The 22,001-nt window shown below is 36.0% G+C and overlaps 1 protein-coding gene across 2 annotated transcripts; it reads right to left on the bottom strand.

Annotated features, from left to right (window-relative positions):
* Positions 1 to 1,688: 1,688 nt before the first annotated feature.
* LOC110094764 (protein CONSERVED ONLY IN THE GREEN LINEAGE 160, chloroplastic) lies at positions 1,689 to 20,004 on the bottom strand. Of its 2 annotated transcripts, XM_020820086.2 has the most exons (9): positions 19,597 to 20,004; positions 19,460 to 19,512; positions 19,281 to 19,377; positions 18,686 to 18,784; positions 13,585 to 13,665; positions 13,251 to 13,342; positions 5,568 to 5,660; positions 2,769 to 2,837; positions 1,689 to 1,927 (listed from the first exon to the last, which is right to left on the bottom strand). In XM_020820086.2, the coding sequence occupies exons 1-9, from the start codon at positions 19,933 to 19,935 to the stop codon at positions 1,795 to 1,797; spliced, it is 1,056 nt and encodes a 351-aa protein (XP_020675745.1). In that variant the 5' UTR covers positions 19,936 to 20,004; the 3' UTR covers positions 1,689 to 1,794. The 2 variants fall into 2 exon arrangements, with proteins under 2 accessions (XP_020675745.1, XP_020675746.1); XM_020820087.2 differs by lacking the exon at positions 5,568 to 5,660.
* Positions 20,005 to 22,001: the final 1,997 nt, after the last annotated feature.

Here is a 22,001-nt window from a genome sequence, read left to right as displayed (position 1 = left end):
AATATTTATGCGGACAATCACAGCATAAACATTATATTAAAAAAACAATAAAATGTGTTAGAAAATATATTTCAAATATGTTTTTTATTTCTATAGATTTTTTAAAACTTTATTGTATTATTTCTTATATTATATGCTTCCATGCAATGACATGAGATGAGCTAAAATAATTTATATTAATTTTTAAAACTAAAAATACAATTATAAATTTTGTAATTTCAAGAATTCATAAACATTATATTCTAAAATTCATTAAAATAAAATTATTATTTTATGCAATATAATTGGCCTAAATAGTCTTTTTTTTTGGAAACCACAAGTTGCAACTCCTGAAAGGGTGCTAGGCGTCGTGACTAATCCTCGATTGACCTAGAAGTGACACTCACCTCAAAAATCTCTTAGCTCGCATTTGATTGAACCCCACTGAACTTTTATTACATCCGGTGAACGTACGTAGAGCTACGTTCGGCCGACACTAAGATCGCACGCGCAAAACGAGAAATACTGAGCAAATACCAAGCAATACCAACAATAACGAGAAAATATCATTATGTGAAGACAAAATACCAAGTTATACCGAGCAATACCGAGTAATATCAAAAAATACCGAGTTTTTTCTAGAAAAAACTCGTTATTTTTTGGTATTGCTCGGTATTGCTCGGTATAACTCGGTATTGGTCTCATAGAGCGGTATTCTCATTATTACCAAACAATACCTAACAATACCGACCAAATACCGAGCAAAAACGAGTAACAATCCTCTGACCGAACGTAGATCTACATCCGGTCAGAGGACGTAATAAAAGTTCCCACTTAAAAGCCGCTGCCGATCTAGAGGAATCGAACACAGGATGAGGCATAGGGCATTAAAGTTTACAACATTTTCATATTTATTGTTTATTCAAAACAGGTCACTGTCAGTGGAAAAACTTTTGCAAATTCTTTGAATGTAATCTTGTTTCTTTGTTCTTTGTCCTCTCATGGCTTTGATGGACTAAAAGCGTGTTGAAGGGCTATTTGCTAAAAGCTGCACCAATATATTGAATTATTGACTTTAAAACAGCTCATCGGGATCCAATTAAGGCTTCATTTGAGGCGGCTTTCATAATATCTATTGTAAAATTGTTCTAGAAAATAAATTTTTAGTAAAAAAAAAATTAAAAGTAATGAAAAAAAAAAGACCAAATAGAACTTGGGCTGGCTAAAAAAAGAATTAATTCAAAAATTTTTTTAATAAAAAATTACTTTAAAAAGCAGTAAAAAATTCATCTCAGGCAAAGTCTAAGACTTCATTTTAGACAGCTTTCTTACTGCTTCTTAAAACAAAAAACTATTTTAAGAAGCAATAAGAAAGTCATCCTAGACTTCATTTGAGACTGCTTTCTTAATACTTTTAAAAGTAGCTTTCTAATACAAAAAGCTGGTGCAGGCCCTTCTCTCTTACAGGCTAAGACTTCGTTTATGACGGCTCTCTTATTGACTCTTAAAACAACTTTTTAAAAAGCCGTTTTAAGAAGCAATAAAAAAGCCACCCCAAACGAGCCCTAATACTCTAGCTGATACAGGATATACAGCAAGGATACTACGCGAAGCATCTAAATCGTCCATAAGCATGCAAAGAGCAGACAGGCGATTTGTCCTTGGAGAACAAAACCAGAAGAGTTTTAGGCTGAAGCTACACAGAATCAGAATAAAGGCTGGAAACAGGCTTCATCGAATAACAACAAATTAATAGCCATTTAATCTGAGAAAGATTCTCATCTTTAACACAAATGAAGATACCAAAACATAGAATTAGCTTCTTTCCTCAACTATGGCGATGGAATCTAGAATAGCTTGAACTAAAGTTGCCACTTTATAGGTGAAGAACCCAACAAGCATGGGTATCAATTCCAAGTGCATGAAGCCATGATCTGGAACTAGTATTCTGCATTGAAAATAGAAGCACGTGCGAAATTATTATCTTTATGAAGAATAAAACCTTTAAAGATTGAATAAAACTAGTTCAAACATCTATTATATGCATAAACACCCCTATTAATGTACATAAACTTCCTAGTTACTTATCCTTCAATGCAAATCGGTATGAAAGTGCGAGCAAGAGCAAGTATGAATACAGAAATCTGAGTGGATGGACAGACATCAGCAGAGAATTCAATATATATTTATGCATGTGGCATTATGATAGAAAACAAGTACCCAAAAGCAGAAAAAACTGTTGTTTTCGGAAGAAAACAAAAACTTGATTGCAGCAACCTTGAGAAAACTATGAAAATCTGAGTGAAAAATGAAGGAGAACACTAACGGATGCAGAAAAACAGCAAAAGATACATGTTTCTTTAATTCTAGAGGAAGAAACGACTCTCCAAATCTCTAGCCAAGAGACTAGAGAACAAGCATACAAGATATCTCAAATTTCTGATTCAAATTCAAGATAATCTCCAAACCCTAACAAAAGAGACTAATTAAAGCAAAAGGAACATTAAACAATCCCTAAACATCCCCTAATTTAAATTTTTCCTTCCCACCAACGCTCCCCCCCCAGGCCGGCGGGTGTAAATCATAACCAGTCCAGATTGGACCGGTTCGAGTCTAACACATTACAACTACCCTACATGGATAAACAAAACGAAAATTAAAAAAAATGATAAATAGATTATGGTAAAACGACAGCAATTTGTAGAAAGCAACTGACTTGATCACATTGCTAATGGAATATAGTTTTCAGCACTCTAAAATGAAAAGTTTCAAGATGAAAATGAGCTTACTCATTCCACCGACTGTATATCATAACAATAGCCACTGGAACAAGTAATCTCGGTTGTCCAACAGCTCCCCTGCAGAAAAAATGTAGCAGTTTTCACTTCAGAAATGTTGGGGAACAAATTATTTTTTGCGTTTACGTCCATTGTATCCAAACAGTAGCCGAATTTGCCCAAGCAAATCTAACATGTACATAAACTTTCTATCGTGCATTATGTTATTTGTATTTTTATTCAATTGTGAATGATTTTCCAAATTAACTCACAATTTAAGCATCAAGCTATTATAGCCTGCTCATAGTAAATAACATAATGACGAAATGATAGAAGGTCAGTTACTTCTAAAATTCAAACAAAGGATGATATTACTGGAGAAACTGCAATTCCCCGAAACTGTAATCTAAAGTTAATGGATTTCACACTTTCTAGTTCACTTGCACCACTCCAAAAAATGTAACTCTAGCCATTAGCTATTTGAATGCATTAGCTATTTGAATGTGATATGTTGGCCCATGACTATGTTAGACCCGTCCATTGGACCAGTCCAGCCGGTCTGCACAGGACTGACCCAGCGCAACAGAGGCGGGATCTCCGCCTCCTGCGAAGATCGAGCAATCCGAACGCCCAAGCGGAGCAATTTAGGAAGGATTTTTTAGGGATTTGAGAGGGAAATTTGAATGTAGGGACTGTTTAGAGATTCCCTTTTGAATTGTATGCATTAAATAGTTTTTTTTCATAGGGTTAGGGCATCTTCAATTTGGCTGAAATTTGAGATCTCCTAGAGTTAGGTTTTCCTTTGGGCTCTAGCTGGGTCTAGAGATTTGGGAGAGATCAATATGATGGGGACATCAGCTCGTGGAAAGTTTATCAGAGGCGTGTCCGCCGATCTACGGCCACGGTCGAGTCCTTCTATTTCTGAGTTATTTATGTTATTTTCCTATTCATGTATTTTTCTATTTTCTTGTGTCATGTATTTGTTTTTATTATTTTTCCAGTTGTACCCTTTTAGTGGGGAATGTCGTATGCAAGCTCGGAGGGCAAGATTGTCTTTTATCTTCTTGAGTCCTTGTACTTGGCTATTTATAGCCTCTTGTCTTATGTTTTGAGGTTAATGAATGATTAAGAAAATTTTTCCTGCACTTGTGTTCTTGAAGCTTTTGTGAGAGCTTGAGAGAGAGTTAGAGAGCTTGGTGGAGCCTAGGATAGGCCACCCGTCGTACCCAACAGTCACCACCGATGGCTCTTGGTTCTCCTCCCCTTTCCCTCCCTTCCCCTTACCTCCACCGCCGGCCCCAATCCCCTAACCGCCGGCCGGCCCCCTTCCATCTACTCCCTCCATTGCCACCACTTTGTCAAATTGGGATAGATATCATTGGGGGCTGATTTTGAAATTCAAATCAAGCAATTAGAATTTTAAAATCTTTCCTAAGTTAGTTGATCTATTTTAGGAAAGTTTCTAAATCCATCTTATTTGAATTTAAAATTCAAATTGGATGAAAGGCAAAACTTTCCTAATTTCAAAACCCAAAATTGGAAGCCCAATTAATTGCTCCCCAATTCCCTCCTTCCCCTTGGATGCCGCCGGCCCCTCATGCCCATCCCCATTAATGCTCTTTTGATTGTTTCCTAAAACCCATCCCACACTTTGGAAATATTTCCTAATCTCAATTTCCTACTTGGCCGAAATTTTTAATTCCCTCGTGCCTCATTAATTCTTTCCAAAACCTCACAGTGGATTTTGGAAATAAATCCCTTCACCTCTCAATGTCGCCGGCCCCCTAGCCTCACCCTTCCCCTTTTGAGTTTGTTGCAACTTCAAACCTCCATAGTTGAAGAAAATCTGAAATCAATTTCAGATTTTTGCTCTTTGGCTCCCCTCCTCTCAAATTAAGAGAAACTTCTTTCTCTTTCGAATATCTTCAAGAGCATCGTCAAGTTGAGAGAGATTTGTATCCGGCGCCCATTAATGGCGGATCCTGCAACTGAATACGGCTTAACGTGGGACGATGACGGCTTCACCGATATTCTACGATCAACCTTCTTCGACGTGAATCCAAGGGTTGATCATACCGTCGAGGACTATTTGGAGCGTATTATGGACACCTTAGTGGAAGCAATCGACAAGGACTTCGAAGGTGTCGAGTGGAGGATCTCCACCACTCCTTGACGAGAGGTTATCTTTTTCCCTTTTCATTATATTTCTCTAGCCTAACTCTATCTTGTGCTTGATTGTAGTCACAAAGGACGACTCTCCCTGCTACTGCTATGCTTAGTAAACGTAGGATTTTTGGAGCGTGCCTTTATGCTTGCTAATTTTCATTGTTAAATTAGGGATTGTTTTGAAACTACTACTACGGCATTAAGTGATTTACTAATTGTATTGAAAGCTTTTCTCACTCTCTGGATATGTAATTTAGCCTAAGCGGGTGTGACCCCTCATTTGTTTTGATTCGTTGTTTTGAACAGCTTTTAGTCTTGTTCTTTGGTTGTTCTAATCAAGAGTAGTGCACATTTCATATAAATTAACTGCATTTCATATTTAGTCCTGCATCAACGATCCTCCTCTCGAATAGAGGATCAATTTTATATTGCTATTTTCTGTTTCCCTTTCATCAAATAATACAAATTATCTACTGTTTTTGTGGTTTTGTGCGGATTTGTGTGGAGAAAACTCGTTATTTTTCGAAGATTGATAGGAAATACTCGAGATCTACAAATACTTCCTTTCAAGCTGCAACCATAAACAAATAAGTACAGGAATGACCTTATCTACAGTAGCACCCAGGTACTAAAAATTTATCTTACTTTACAAGGCCTTTAGCCCCAGATGCCATGGAATCTATAGTATTGCCTAGCATTCTGATGTAGATAAGGGAACCAATCAATCCTGCACCAAAGCTGAAGATAGTGGACGTTAATAAATCCAGTAACCAACTGCATATAAAGTATACGTTAAAAACTAAATTAAAATGGAAATCCTCAATATCAAAGCTGGATTTAATCTTATATATTGTAAGTCATTACAACAAGAATTATTTGCATTTTTCCAACCATTTAGGAAATTAAAGTAAAAAGTTTGAATCCATCATGAACGTGCAAATTATTTTTCAAGAAACTTTATTTCGTCTGCAAAGAGGTTCGGTTTAAGAAGAGAACATTTCAGCAAAAGAGAGAGATCCAATCCCATATTGATTAATTATACATGTAAGCAATCCAAAATGCATAAACTGCACAGAGATTAAGTAAAAATTAAAATGGAAATACTCAAAAAACAAAGCTACATTTGACAAATATATTGATAGTCATTTGTCTCCAACCATGAAGGAAATTAAAGAAAAATGTTAGATCCCATCGTGATCCTGCAAATTATTTATCAAGTAAGAAACCTTAGAGACCATGAAAAGAGTTTAAGAATGAGAAAAAATACTTCACTAAAAGTGAGTGATCCAATGACAGATTTATAAATTAGACATGAAAGTCATATGTAAACTGGAAAATCCAAGAAATAAGGGGTAGCATTAAACTGAATAGGACTTTCAAAGAGTGATTTCAAACAAGTACCCTGCCTCAATTCAAGTTTCAAGATTCGATGTCAAGTTGTTATCCTGCAAATTTTGAATCTATCCCAACATATTTCTTGTGAAGATTGACTTTGTCACAGTACCAACATAAATGTGTAAAACCAACCAAAAAAACATCATTATAATACAAATATATTATTTTCTATAATATACGAATATAAATTGCAAATAGTTACAATGTAATTATAAATACACACAAAGTTATATATTTATTACATACATTTATAAATGCATTTATACATTTTTAGTCGGAATACATTTCACCTCATGTTTTCCATCGTAAACTTCATTGGAGAAGCAAGTCCCAATGGCATATTGGTGAATATAACTAAAGTCAAATGTATGATTTTGCAAGAAAGAGATAAAATGCAACCAAAGCCCTAATTTAACATTCCCACGTATGATTAACAGTTCCTGAAAATCCTACTCCGCCAACACCACAATCAGCTCTTCCAACATCCTCGCAAACAAGATGATGAGAGGCTCTCCATATTCATGGTTGCAGCCGTCTTGCTCCCATGCCATGCAACCTCTTTCTTCGCAAATCCTCCTACAACCCCATTCTCACGATGTCATCTTGTTGCCTCCTGATTCTCTCTTCTCAATCTTTGCTCAACCGCTGAAAGGAAGAAATAATGGTGTACTATCCATTAAAGATATCTCTCGTCCAGTTCCTTCCTCTCATGGACCTTCCATCATCCTTATTTCATTTAAACAAAACAAACTTCAGCTGGGTGATCAATCGAGCTAGAGCTCAAGTTCACCCTCCAAGGGCTGAGTTCATATTGCTCAGCTAGTTTCCATCCATGTCTTATCACAATCCTTTTAAGTTATTTCCAATAAAGCATATTGCTACGGTTCTCCCTTAACCGACCAAACCAGCCCAGGTGGGGCCGGTTCACTTATATAGGAGGCGGACTAAGCCGCCTCCTTAGAAATTGCCGCCCAAGCCCCTAGGGTATTTTAGGAAGATATGTATTTTAACACTGCACCCGACGCCCGGGTGCAGTGTTAAATAGGCAAGGGTTCCCACATGAAGGACGGATGTGGGCAAAGAAGCTAGTCCATAATACTAAAATTAGGATAGGAACTTGGAATATAGGTTCCCTTACTGGTAAATTAATGGAGTTAATAGATATTATGATTCATAGGAAATTAAATATTTTGTGCATTCAGGAAACTAAGTGGGTTGGAGAGAAGGCTAAGGAAATCGATAGTTTAGGTTTTAAACTTTGGTATTCGGGTAGGAGTCGTACTAGAAATGGTGTAGGTGTCATTATAGATAATAGTTTAAAGGATAATGTTATAAAAATTAATAGGATTGGTGATAGAATTATAGCTTTAAAGATTGTTATTGAGGATAAGATTGTTAATATTATAAGTGCTTATGCTCCTCAGGTAGGTTTGGATATAAGTTCTAAATTAAATTTTTGGAATGACTTAGAAGAATTAATACAAAAGATACCTCTTGAAGAAAGAGTTTTTATTGGAGGAGATTTAAATGGACATGTTGGTAGAGAGGTAGATGATTTTAAAAGCATTCATGGTGGCCATGGATTTGGAACGACGAACGAAGGTGGCAAGACCATGGTGGCCATGGTTTTGGAACGACGAATGAAGGTGGCAAGACCATATTAGATTTTTGTTTAGCTTATGATTTTTCAATTGCTAATACCTTATTTAAGAAAAGGAATGAGCATCTCATCACTTATAAAAATGGATGTTGTACAACCCAGATTGACTATTTTCTTATTAGAAAATTAAACCGTTTAGAATGCAAAGATTGTAAAGTTATTCCGAGTGAAAGTTTATGTACCCAACATCGATTATTAGTTTTGGACTTTAAGATAAAGGGGCATAAAATAAAAAATAAAGTAAAACGTTTTTCGAGGATTAGATGGGGGCATTTAAAGAATATTAACCAAAATATTTTTGTGAGTAAGATTTTAGATCTTAAGATTTTGTCTGTGCATGAGGATGCTAATGTTATGTGGGAAAAAGTGGCTAGTGATATTAAGAATATTGCAAAAGATGTGCTTGGAGTATCTAAGGGAAAAGCTCCTAATAGTAAAAATAGTTGGTGGTGGAATCCAATTGTGCAAGAAAAGATTAAAAATAAGAAGATTTGTTATAAAAATTGGTTTAATCTTAAAAATTCTGATAATTGGGAATTATATAAAGTGGCTCGTAAGGATTCTAAGAAAGCAATATGTGATGCAAAGACATTAGCTTTTAGCGATTTATATAATAGATTAAATACTAAGGAGGGAGAAAGATATATGTATAAGTTAGCCAAACAAAGAGATAGGAGTAGTAAGGATTTAGTTCAAGTGAAGTGTATTAAGGATGAAGATCAAAAAATACTTTTCTTAGAAGATGATATTCAACAAAGATGGATGAGATATTTTGCTAAACTTTTTAATGAAGAGTGTGAAAATAAGATTGACTATAGTGACCTTAGCACCCTAAATGAAAGTAAAGATTTCTGTTTTTATCGGCGTATTAGTAAAACTGAAGTTAGAGAGGCTTTAAAGAAAATGAAGGGTGGAAAAGCTGTTGGACCTGATGATATTCCAATAGAGGTGTGGAAATGCTTAGGAGATGAAGGGATTTCTTGGCTTACTAAACTTTTTAATACTATTTTGAAGACTAAAAAGATGCCAGATGAGTGGAGAATGAGTGTATTAATTCCTATTTTTAAGAATAAAGGCGATGCACAGGATTGCACGAATTATAGAGGTATTAAGTTAATGTGTCATACTTTAAAATTATGGGAGCGAGTTATAGAGCATAGGTTGCGGCGTGATACTAATGTTTCTCAAAATCAATTTGGATTCATGCCGGGTAGGTCGACTATGGAAGCCATACATTTATTCAGAGGTTTGATGGAAAAATATAGAGGAAATAAGGAGGATCTACATATGATATTTATTGATTTAGAAAAAGCATATGATAAAGTTCCAAGAGAAGTGCTATGGAGAGTTCTTGATAAGAAAGGAGTCAATAATGCTTATATTCAAATCATTAAAGATATGTATGCAGGAGCTATTACTTGTGTTCAAACACAAGGTGGATTGACCAAGTATTTCCCTATTTCGGTTGGGTTACATCAAGGATCAGCCTTAAGCCCATATCTATTTGCTTTAGTCATGGATGTTCTCACTAGACATTTGCAAGATGATGTACCTTGGTGTATGCTTTTTGCTGATGATATTCTTCTTGTTGATAAGACTAGAGAGGGAGTTGAAGGTAAACTTGAATTATGGAGGTCAACCTTAGAGTCTAAAGGTTTTCGCTTGAGTAGATCTAAAACGGAATATATGGAGTGTAATTTTAGCAGTAATAGTCCTAGTGAGGGGATTGTGACTTTGGGCGATCAAGTCATTAATAAGAGTACACGTTCCAATCCATGAAAACTGCGAATGTCATGTAGAGTACGCGGTGTTGGCCATTCCACGATAGCAGTCACCTTGCGGGGATCCACCATAATTCCTTCAGCTGAAATGAGAAATCCTAAAAAGGATACTTGTGTCAAAGCAAACTCACATTTGATAAGATTTAAATATAACTTGTTCTGCTTCAGAATTTCAAAGACAGCAGTTAAGTGTTTGATATGTTCCTCCACCGATGAACTGAATACTAGTATGTCGTCGAAGTACACCACACAGCAGCGATTTAAAACTGGCCTCAAGACGTCGTTCATTAGACGCATGAATGTGGCAGGCGCGTTGCACAAACCAAACGGCATTACCTTCCACTCGTACAATCCTTGTCGCGTCTTAAATGCGGTTTTCCACTCGTCACCCGGACGAATTCGAATCTGGTGGTATCCGCTCCGCAGATCAAGCTTAGAAAATATTTGAGCTCCCGACAACTTGTCGATCATATCTTCCAATCTCGGCATTGGGAACCTGAATTTAGTTGTAATTTTGTTTATAGATCGACTATCCATACACATCCTCCAACTACCATCCTTCTTAGGCACCAACAATGCAGGCACTGCACATGGGCTAAGACTTGGCTGAATCAGTTGCTTATCTAGCATTTCATCCACTATCTGCTGCAGTATCCTATGTTCATTCGGACTCATTTTGTAGTGAGGCAAGTTTGGCAGATTTGCTCCAGGGATTAGGTCTATCTGATGCTGAATGTTTCGCATAGGTGGCAATCCACTGGGTAGCTCCGGTGGAGCAATTTCAGAAAATTGCTCAAGTAAAGATCGGACTCCTTCAGGAATTGAATTCTCCTCTGTGTCAGTTGTGTCACTATTCTGTTCTTTGACAACCAAAGCCAACAACTGTGATGCCTCCTTCCATGCATTAATCAAGGCTTTTCCTGAGACAGCTACCAGAGACGCCTTAGAATTGTCATTTTTGACATCCAGTTCAGGACTTCGGGGAAGAAGTCTTAAACGTCTACCTTTCCAATCAAAGGAATACGTATTAGCTCTACCATCGAAAATTGTGCCCACATCGTATTGCCACGGCCTTCCCAAAATTAAGTGACATACATCCATATCCACCACGTCGCAAAGAACTTCGCTTGCATAGTGTTTGCCGATGGAGAAATTTACCTTGCACATGTCTGTTACTGCCATATCAATTCCTTTTTTAACCCAACTAATTTTATATGGGTTAGGACTTTTAGATGTCTTCAACTGCAACGATTGTACAACTGCACGAGAAATGACATTTTCCGTGCACCCCGTATCAATTAGTACTTCACAAACTTTACCCATAATAGTGCATTTTGTTTTGAATAAAGCATTCCTTTGAGTCTTGGCGGGTCGCCGAGGTGCCAGAAGTAAGCGCTGCAGCACACACAGAACAGGTTCTCCCTCATCACCAACCACATCTTCGGGCCGTTCTTCTACAGTTTCAAAATCATCTTCTTCTCCTTCTTCGTCTTCCCCTTCTAGTAATTGAAGTTGTGCCCGTGTGGGGCACTCATTGGACTTGTGACCCGGCTGAAAACAACGGAAACATTTGAATGTAGCTGGCTTAGCGTACGGATTTTCCTTCACTGGATTCTTGCCTTTCAGAATACCTCTTGGTTCCAATGCCTTTAGCCCCGGTGTCGGAGGTGGCCCAGCAGCCGTGGATACTGCAGTTGGCTTTGTAAAACTAGCTGATTGTGAAGTAGCAGAATTCTTATTTCCTTCTGCGGCTGGTTCCCAATTTCTCCTGCTCTGCCTGTTGAGATAGTGTCTCTTTGACTGTAACTCCACTTTAAGAGCAAAATTTACAGCTTGGGACAATGACCAAACTGAGTTGAGCTCTAATTTGTCTTGAATTGGTTCCTTCAACCCACTAACATACCTTGCCACCAACTGGTTTTCAGATTCGTTGAGATTGTTCCGGGCACTTAACCGATAAAATTCTTCGGTATACTCATTCACCGTCTTGTTCCCCTGCGAGCAATGTTGATACTGTACGTACAGCATCTGCTCGTAATCGGTTGGTAAAAAGTGTCCCCGGAGTAACTGTTTCATTCGAAACCAACTCCGAACTGCTCCCTTGCCATCTCGCCGTCGGGATTGAAGCACTTGCTGCCACCAAGCGCTGGCACCCCCCTTCAATCTGCAGGCAACGTATTTTACTTGCCGTTCCGGGCTAATATCCATATACTCAAAAAAAGATTCAACAGATCTCTCCCAATCGAGGTAATCCTCGATATGCAACCTTCCGTCGAAAAATGGTATGTCCAATTTGATTCTAAATTCTCCCTGTGTTCTGTCTCTTCCGGCATACCTCCTACGATTCGGGATCAGTTCGTCTTCTGAATCAGATTGTTCCACCAACCGACCGCGTTCAAATTCCTCATCTGAATCGGTCATCTCCGGCGCCAGATCGTTCCGTTGACGTTCCCCATCTCCCACGAACCCACGTCTCGCTGCTTGTCCCCTAACCGGACCTGCTGTTCGAGCGGCTTAATTCCTGTCAAGACGAGCATTAATCAACCTTAACTCGCGGCGCATCTCCCCGAAGAAACGGTGCATATCCCCTGCCATTTCTTCCGTTCGTCTCGCCAATTGGCGGTGTTCGGTCCACAGGTCTTTCAGGCTGTTTTCGTCATCGGTAGCCACCCGATTACTCCCTTCTGCCATCCTTGCTCTGATACCACTATGATGCCGAAGCTGCTCCGTCGATCACCAGATACCTGCAAGAGATTGAAAACAGAGGAAAAGATGCAATGCAAGAGGCAATGGAACAGTAAACTTTCTATGATATTCTTCTTAATGATCCATCTTCCCGGTAACCAGACTACTTCTACCTTCTTGGCTTTGCTATTATCAGCCCTACACGTGGAAAGTACTGAAAAAGTTAAATAACTAACTAAAGAAACGAACAAAGTGGAGCACATGCCCACTAACGCCTAAGCAGACACATAAAGCAGTAAAATTCATAATAAAAGGATAATTATCTGAATGCTAATGACTGCATCCAGAGATGTAATGGTGTGCACCGCATCAATGAGAGGTTAGGGTTAGGGCATGCTAGATTATTGTTTCTCTTGGAGTTCTCTATGATATCTTAGGCTCTATACTAAACGTCTAGAGATTGGGAGAGAACGATCCTCCTCTCGAATTGAGGATCAATTGTATCTTTGCTTTGTGCTTGCTTTGATTTGATTTCTATAATACAATTTACTGTTTTGGATTGTTTTCACTAAAGTTCTTGAGTTTTTCTCGCTGTTTTTACTATTTATTGTTAGGCTTGCTTGCAAACTCAAGTATTTCTCATTAGGGTTACTTGAGAACTCAAGTATTTCCTATCACATATTCAACAAAAATGAGCAATAAAAATAAAGACAGTTAACATCAAATTTCCAAATTAAACTATAATTTTTGAATCATAATCGGCATAAAAATATTTTACAGTATGTATGTGTCACTTCCCAGGCCTACCTAGCAGCAATTTCAGGACTGTAGGAAACATATGCTGAGATTACGCCAATGCCACCAATCCCTAGAGTGAGCACCTGAAGATTTTTCTTCAACTGCAAAACAGCATTTGATAGAATAATTACTAAGATTCCAATTTCCAACTTTTTACATAAATTAAAATATAAGTTTCCTTGACCAGATTATTCGCTCTTCAATTCATAATTAAATATGCAACAGATAGCTGTAATTCATGTTTCAGAAACACCTTGGCAACAAATCTTTAAGCACATATAAGCAAGAAAACTTCGTAGTTCTGAAAAACAAGTATGCCTAAGATCAGGGGAAAACAAAGTACCTTAACATAGTCCTCTGAAGATTGAGCTGCCAAAACCCTAGGATCCCCTCGACTCCTAGATGATTCTCGTATTATGACATCCTACCAAATTCACATAAATGATATAGTAGGTAAATTCATTAAGAGTACGAAATGCATGTACCGAACAGTTATTTTATGGGCATTATGGGGCATCTAACAACTGAGGCAGGAAAAAAGGCTTAATTGAGTACATCAAAATAAACTCGTGCGTAAATTAAGAAAAAAAGATATGTACATGGCACCTTAATAGTTTGGGCAAACAGTACAAATTCTACAGTTTAAATGTTCATTGTTAGGTTCCTCACAAGTTATCTATAAGTTTCGTGTTTGGTTCATTTTCATTAATAGTGCCTTTATCTAAAAAAACATTTTTTTTGTGATTAAATAGTTTACTCTCTCTCTCTTACCCCACTCCACAAACCCTGCCTGCCAAAGAAATAACTGGAAGGGAAATCCCTCACTTCCGCACCCTGAAACTAGGGAGATCTATCTCCCCCCTCTAATGACACAATATGACACGTTTGCCTCCAGTTATCAGCCTTAAGCCTTTGTATCAGTTTAGGCAGTTGTTATATCATTTTACTTATTTATGACTTTGTTATTTCGGAGGTGTAATGTAGGCATTCTTGTCATTTTGTTATGTATGATTTTGATTACAAATATAATGAGCGTTAAGTTTTAATTAAAAATGATGGCTTATGAAATAAATATACAACTTTCCTTCAGCATCGTCTATGGTGATCAAACAGGAACCCCGCCATTCACCTTTCATTCCCATATGCATTGGCTTATTCTAAATCAACATATCCAGGTTCTTAGCCACATTCCCCTAAAGTTCCAATGTTAGTCATCATTCTCACCTAATTTTGAAAAAAGGGAAGAAGGTTCATACGAATTCATGATTTGTGGCTCTAGCGTCTCTGTAAATAACCAGTGAAATTCACAAGGTTGTTGAAAGCTAAAGGGCACATGTTCTCAAGGTGGTTTTCTCCAAATATAACTTGTTCCATTGTTTGAGATCTACTGCTATCTTCTTGTTCATAATTGTCAAGGGAAATTGTTTAATGTTCTAGAAATGAGATTTGATATATGGAATATAGTACTAGACAATTGTGAGTCTTCCCTTTTCTCTACCTCAGAAAGATTTTGCTTTCTCCCTTTTTACACCTAGTCTCAATTCCCTTGAGACATCCATTAATCTCTTTTTCTCAATCTCTTCTTTCAAATTATTCTCTTATCAATAAAACAAGATATCAAAATCTATAAAATTTTCACTTTCATTGCCCCGCCCAGTGTAAATTGATTTTAGAGTAAAAGTTCAAGAATTCAAAGAATTCTTCATGAATAAATTAAATTGTTTTCACATTTAAGATGACAAAAAATAATGACATCGCCTCTTTCTTGTCCTTAATCCCTTTGGCCTCTCACTCCATATGCCCTCTACAATAATTCTTGAAAACCTTTTGATGCAGGATGTACTTAAGACACATGAGTTACTAGGTTTAGCCCCAAATCAAGTAGTTGAAAAATATGTTGATGTAAAAATACCAAGTGGTTGGCCCCCTTCTATAAGCTTAGACTTTGGGATTGAAAACGAGTTTGACTAAGGCTTTGTTTGGAGCCGTTTAAGTTTTTTTTTTTTTTTTTCCTTTCAAAATCTACTCTCTCCCAAAATTTCAAAAATATTATTTAAAAATAGCTTTTTAAAGACAAAAGATTGAAAAAATACTTAGACCAAGTTGTCTTCCAAACAAACATTATTTTTCACTAATTGATTTCTTACTACGAAAATAGTCGAAAAGCTCTTCCAAACAAAGCCTAATGGTGTATCATGCCAACTTTAGTCTTCCTTTAATCCATAATCGCTAACGAGTTGTATCAAGACTAATGTTTTGGTCCATGGTTTAAAATTGCGCAATATGAGGCTTGCCTTGAGGCCCGCCTTTGCACAATTCCAGTAAAAAACGCCTCGATGCTTACGCCTCGAGTTTTTATTATGAGGCTTACACCTCAACTTGGTTGAGGCCCGGCTTAAGGCCCGCCTCGCCTTGCTGGCATGATTTTCTATGTTTTATATTATTCACATTAGTATATAAAAAATTTATCATTTTATGTTTACGCGATCTTTTGATTTTGAGGCTTACGCCTCAAAACACCTTGATGTTTACTCCTCGCCTCACGAATGGAAAATGCCTCAATACCCGAATACGCAATTTTAAACATTGTTTTGGTCCATCTAATAACTTACATGGTTCTTATGGGGCATATGCCCCTTCTAACATGATTGAACAATATTCAAAAGAATGCGACTCCAAGATTGTAACATTAATTGGTTAAATGAAGCAAAGAATCCACTACTATCACTCTCACACATCCCTCTCTCCCTATCTAGCTTGGTAGCCACATCTAATCCCCTCTCTCCTCACAACAAGACTCCTCTACTCTCCCTTTTCTCAGCCTTCTCTCTCCCTCCCTCCTAGCTATCCTCATTATCTTTCTACTCATAAGCTCCATCCAACCTACATCAAGAAATTCATCACTTAAAAGAGAGACTGGTTATATCAAGATGATGAAGATCCTTTCATTATCAAATCGTTGTAGGCAGCATCAAATCCCCATGACCTCCTCCCATCTAAACTGTAAAATCTAACTTCATTAGAGTTTCAACTCATTTTATAGTTATAGCTCACAACAACATCAAGCTGAATGAATCATTTTTCTCCATTGTATCCTATTAAGAGCCAAATTCTCATTTAAATATAATAAAAAAGGACATTTCTAATATTTTCTTACAAGGACTTTTTAGGTCTACCTCTATCTTTCATAACATTTGCCAAATTTAATACAACTACTCTCTTAACCTAATCAACAGAAGACTAACATTTTATGTAACCAACCCGTCTAAGGAGACTATCTCTAAACTTATCTGCCACTAGAGCTACTTCAACCTTTCACATCTATACTTGTTTCGCATTATGTCTCTAGGTATAAAGTCACTCATCCACTTGAGCATCCTCCTCTCTGCAATAATTAACTTAATTTTATGCTTTTTTTAATGTCCAATATTTTGCGTCATAAAGCATTGCAAGTCTCACCATCTTTTAGAATTTTCTTTAAGTTTGAGGGATATTTATCTATCACACAACAGGCCTGATGCATTCCTCCACTTCAACCATCCAACTTAAATTCTACTAATAATACCCCATCTATTTTAACATCACTTTGAACAATATAACCAAGATATCTAAAACATATACTCTTTTTAATGACTTGATCGCCCAAAGTAACACTCCCCCCACTAAATCTATTATTATTAAAATTATAGTTAATGTATTTGGTTTTAGATCTAGTCAAAAGAAAACCTTTAGACTCTAAAGTTAACCTCCATAATTCAACCTTTCCTTCAACTCCCTCTCTGGTCTTATCAACAAGGGTACATCCTCTTGCAAATGTCTAATAAGAACATCCATGACTAAAGAAAAAAGATATGCACTTAAAGCTAATCCTTGATGTAATCCAACCGAAATAGAAAAATACTTGGTCAAACCACCTTGTGTTTGAATACAAGTAACAACTCCAATATACATATCCTTAATGATTTGAATATAAGCATTATTAACTCTCTTTTTTTTCTAGAACTCTTCAAAGCGCTTATCTTAGAACTTCATCATATGATTTCTCTAAATCAATAAATATCATATATATATATCCTCAGTACTTTATCTATACTTCTCCATCAAACCTCTCAATAAATATATTATTTATTATTATTTGCTTATTTATAATTTTTTGCACTCTCTCTACTTGCTACTTTGAATTTTCTATCCTTGTTACATCCAAAGCCCTAATTTCGCCTCCAATGGCTGCCATCTCCTTCTAGCATTCCATTATGTTAGTTGCATCTACACTAGGGATCCACAAAGGAAACTAGCCTTCAAGCTCCACCACACTCACACTATCCTTTCCCCAATTCACACCTTCAAAGAGAGCTTCGATATATCAAGATGAGGAAGGTCCTTTCATTCTCAAAGCACTGATGGCAGGATCACTTCCCCACGGCCTTCTCCTTCACAAATCCAACCTAAATTGTAAAATCTAATTTCTTTAGGGTTTCAACTTATTTTACTGTAATAGCTTATTTATTGTTTTTTATTATTTCTATAATTGTTGCATCCAAAGCCTTATTTCTTAACCTCCAATGGGTATCATCTCCTCCAAGCACTCTGTTAAGTTAGTTGCAATAAAATCCAGGCAAAAAAAAAACATCATGTTTTTAGAGATATCTTTTTCTAGATAATAATTATGTTGCTAATGCCCAATCATGAGATATTATTGTTGATGGTGCTATTTTTCATCTTTTTTCTCTTTTCTCATAGGGTGGATTTCAAGTTCTTAATTCCAATAGGCTAGATTGTTTAACACGGTATCAAAGTTGAGGACTTCCAATTCCTCCCAATAGTATTTTAATTTTATGGAGTTTTCTTTAAGCCCATGGGGGCTGACAAAGTTCGAGACATTTACTTCAAGCTATCATGCTCTTTGTTGAAGTCAAATTAGTCACTATTATTTAATTTGTCATGTTCACACCATCAACCTTATTTATCTTTTTCATATCTTTAAAAAGAAAATTTGTCTTTCATTATTGTGGACATGTTTGCCATTATTTTTAGAGCTAGATTGTTTCATAAACTATTATTTTATTATAAATTGAAAGCATTTGATTATTATTGATGATGATTAGAATCAACGTAAGGATACCTATGGCATCCTCTATAGGCATCAATTATTCCTCCTACAATAGATGATGTTCTTTCTTCCTTCCTACCCTTTTAGCCCCTGCCTCTCTGGCCTTTAGATATTCATTAATATTTCTTCTTAATCTTTTTCATCCTCGCATTTTTCCTCCACCTTCGATTTTCTCTCCTCAATAAATCAAGGTATCATAGTTCACCATAATTTTTACTTCCATGCTCATATCCTCTCTCTCTCTCTTCCCACCCCCTGTCTAATGTAAAATATTTGCAAATACACACAATAATCTAACTCAGGTATTAGCATAGGAGGAAAATTAACAACTTACACTCCCTCCAGTAGCAGCTTTGTTTGCTCTATCCCACTTTGCCTGCTCTCGTCGTGTGGGAACCAATCGCCATCTTGGTGATGCAGCATCATCAAGGTTCTATACAAAAAATGAAGTAATAATAAATATAGTTGAACCAATTAAAAGCACTTGGTAAAGAGAGTTCCTTCTAACAAACAATCAAGAAACTTTAAAATCTCCAACTATTACTTCAATTTCTATTTATGCCTCATTTGGTTTTTGCAATTGGAAAACAAATTTTACAAAATGAAGATTACATTTTCACTCATTTTACATATGAAAATAAAATAATCATATTTAACCGAATGAAAAGGTGTTTGTAAAGTTAAAAATCAATATTCATTTCGGGGTAAATCCACCTGAAGAATGAAATCGAATAAATTCATCATTTTTCAAGAAAAAATTTCTAACTTCGAACAACCAAATGAGTCCTTACTAAGAAACAAAAGCATTTTAGAAAATCACATGAATTAACTTCATAATTTTATTTTATTTTTGCTAAATAGACTAACCTAATTTTTTACTAACTAAACTAACCAGCACCCACTCATAGCAATGAGTAGATGACAATTACATCAGTAGCAGAGCGACCGCTCCTGGCTGCCTCCACCTGCTGCTCCAGAACTGGCTTGGGCGGTGGACGCAGTTCTTCGCTCAAATCAATTCCGACACTATTGATTCAATAAAATATATTAAAATTAAAAAAAAATCATTACTTAGCTAAAAGAGTAGATTTCTATAAAATAAACAAACCTGTCAAGGCTCATTGCTCGCTTCAGGCTTAGAAATCCCGAGCTTTGCTCCACCTGCGTGTTATAAATTTAAAAGAATCAAATAAAAAATGGACACCATTGAAAGAATAAACTAGGATAGGATGATAAATTTACAACCCTAGAGGGAAATGTGCTGGAGGCGTTCGGCTCGTCGCGGACGAAGCGCTTCATGTGGCCGACGAAATCCTTGTTCCAGATGAAATCGTCGGTAGATGTGAGGGGATCCCCATCACCGCCACCCCAGTATTTTCGGAGCTTTGTCGTCGTCGGAGGTCCGCCGTACTCACCTGGAGCCGTTCCAGTGGACCACTTCAGCGGCTTCTTCTTTGGAAGGATCACACGGGTCAGCCGCGGCGATGGCAGCTGAGTAAGGGAGGAGTCGGCGTCGCCACCGGTTGCCGGATTGGCCGCCGATCTAACGGCGAGAATGGAAGTTAAGGTGGTGAGGACGGCCATGTGTATGATAACTGTGGCCGCAGGAAAGATGATGTCTTCCGAGTTCCGACTTCACCATCTCCGTCCATCCGTTTCATAGAGGCTGTTATTATTATTATTAATGAAGAATTATTAAAACTCAAAATTTTTAAATTAATATATTTAACATCTAAATTCTATAATTTATTTAATCTAATAATTTTTTAAATATTTAAAGCATTTTCCTATAAGCTACATCCATACTTCCTTCGTGTTGCTCCAAAGAGCTCCATCATAAGTTAATATTATCTATATATTTACATTCCTAACAAATGTAATTTAGTTACATGAAATTACAAATGTCATGTGTGAATGCAATCAATGACCTTGTGCACTTATGAAGAGTAACATTATTTATTTCTACTTAAATTTTATTACCCTAAGTACAAAATTAGTGAAACTATACTAAACTAGTATAATTATACGTACATTAAATACACGTAAATAAAATTTAAAAATTAAATAATATTACAAATTTTAAGCATCATTTAATTAATTCAAATTTACTTCTCAAAAATTGGTTATCTACTATATGTATTACTGTAAAATAAAGAAAAAATGACATTGAAGTATAATAATTTGTTAAAGAAATAAAATGCACGAACTTACTTTGGAATGGTTTGGAGATGTATATCAAAATATGATTGTTACAGACTAGAATATTCGCGGCGATAAAGAGATATGGAGTTTAGTTTCATAACTTTGCATGAAGATCCGACACATACATATAAGAGAGCGATGTGCAAGAGTCATTAGATACACCAATATTTTTACGTGGCAACCTCTAAAAAGGGGAAAATTTCCAAAAATATGATGAAAACACTACATTAAAATTGAATGTTCTACCTTGCTTAATTATATAATAAAGCATGTATGCATTGATGGTGTTGATAGAAAGAATTGTAATGTGCATATATAACCTTGAAAAATAGATAATGATGTACAAATACGTGTATTAACTGCATATGATGCATATAATTAATAATGGATAACATAAATAATACTAATAATATTAGCGCTTATATGTTATTATTCCTTTACTAGTTTGTGAATGATTTTAGTATGATTGCTTTACGAATTTATGGATTATTGTATCAACTATTTATTCATTGAAATGATATCTTGTTCTTATTATTGATCAATTTGAGCTTCATGAATGATAACTCGAATTCACTAAAGCTCCCAATGCAAGACTTAAGAAATCAATATGCATGCTTAGTTCATTCAATATATGGAGTTAAGTGTTCTAACTTTGCATGAAGATCCAACATAGACATATAAGAGAGAGGGGGCAAGAGTCATAAGAGACATCAATATTTTTACATGGAAACCCATGAAAGGGGAAAAAATCCCTAAAAGATGATGAAAACACTACATTAAAGTTGAATGTTTCTACCTTGCTGAATCATATAACGAAGCATGCATGCATTGATGGCGTTGATAGATTGAGTTGTATTGTGCATAGATAACATTTATAAATATATATTGATGGGTACAAATACGTGTATTAACTGCATATTATGCATATACTTAATAATAGATAAGACTAAAACTATTAACGCTTATATGTTTTGATTCCTTTACTAATTTGTGAATGATTTTAGTTCGATTGATTTATTGATTATTGTTCGTATTATGGATCATTTTGAGACTTACGAATGATTAAAGTTGAATATCCAAGGCCAATTTATAAAAAAGGATTGTGTTTTAAACTAAATTAACTTGTAAGAAGCAAGGTTATGAAATAATTTAAAATAAAGCAAATACAAAGAACCAAATCAATTATTAGAGATAAAGCAAAAAAACTAAATTACGCAATCAAAATGCGGAAAATTGTTTTCCCCTTTCTATTGAATGAGGAATTTGATTTTCCGCATTCATATTTTCATTTTTCTCGGTTTATGAATAAACCATTTTAAATGAGATATTTGAAAAATTGGTATTTTTTAACGCATTAATCGCAAAAAATATATATTCAATTAAATAACAAAAAATATATTATATTATAGATATTATAAATAGAATGTGGTAAATCATTTTCGGCATTT

This window comes from Dendrobium catenatum, unplaced genomic scaffold (genome assembly GCF_001605985.2).
Source record: "Dendrobium catenatum unplaced genomic scaffold, ASM160598v2 fragScaff_scaffold_659, whole genome shotgun sequence".
Lineage (NCBI taxonomy): Eukaryota > Viridiplantae > Streptophyta > Magnoliopsida > Asparagales > Orchidaceae > Dendrobium > Dendrobium catenatum.
Note: the sequence above shows the minus strand (reverse complement) of the source record. Positions and strands in the feature narration are given on the sequence as shown.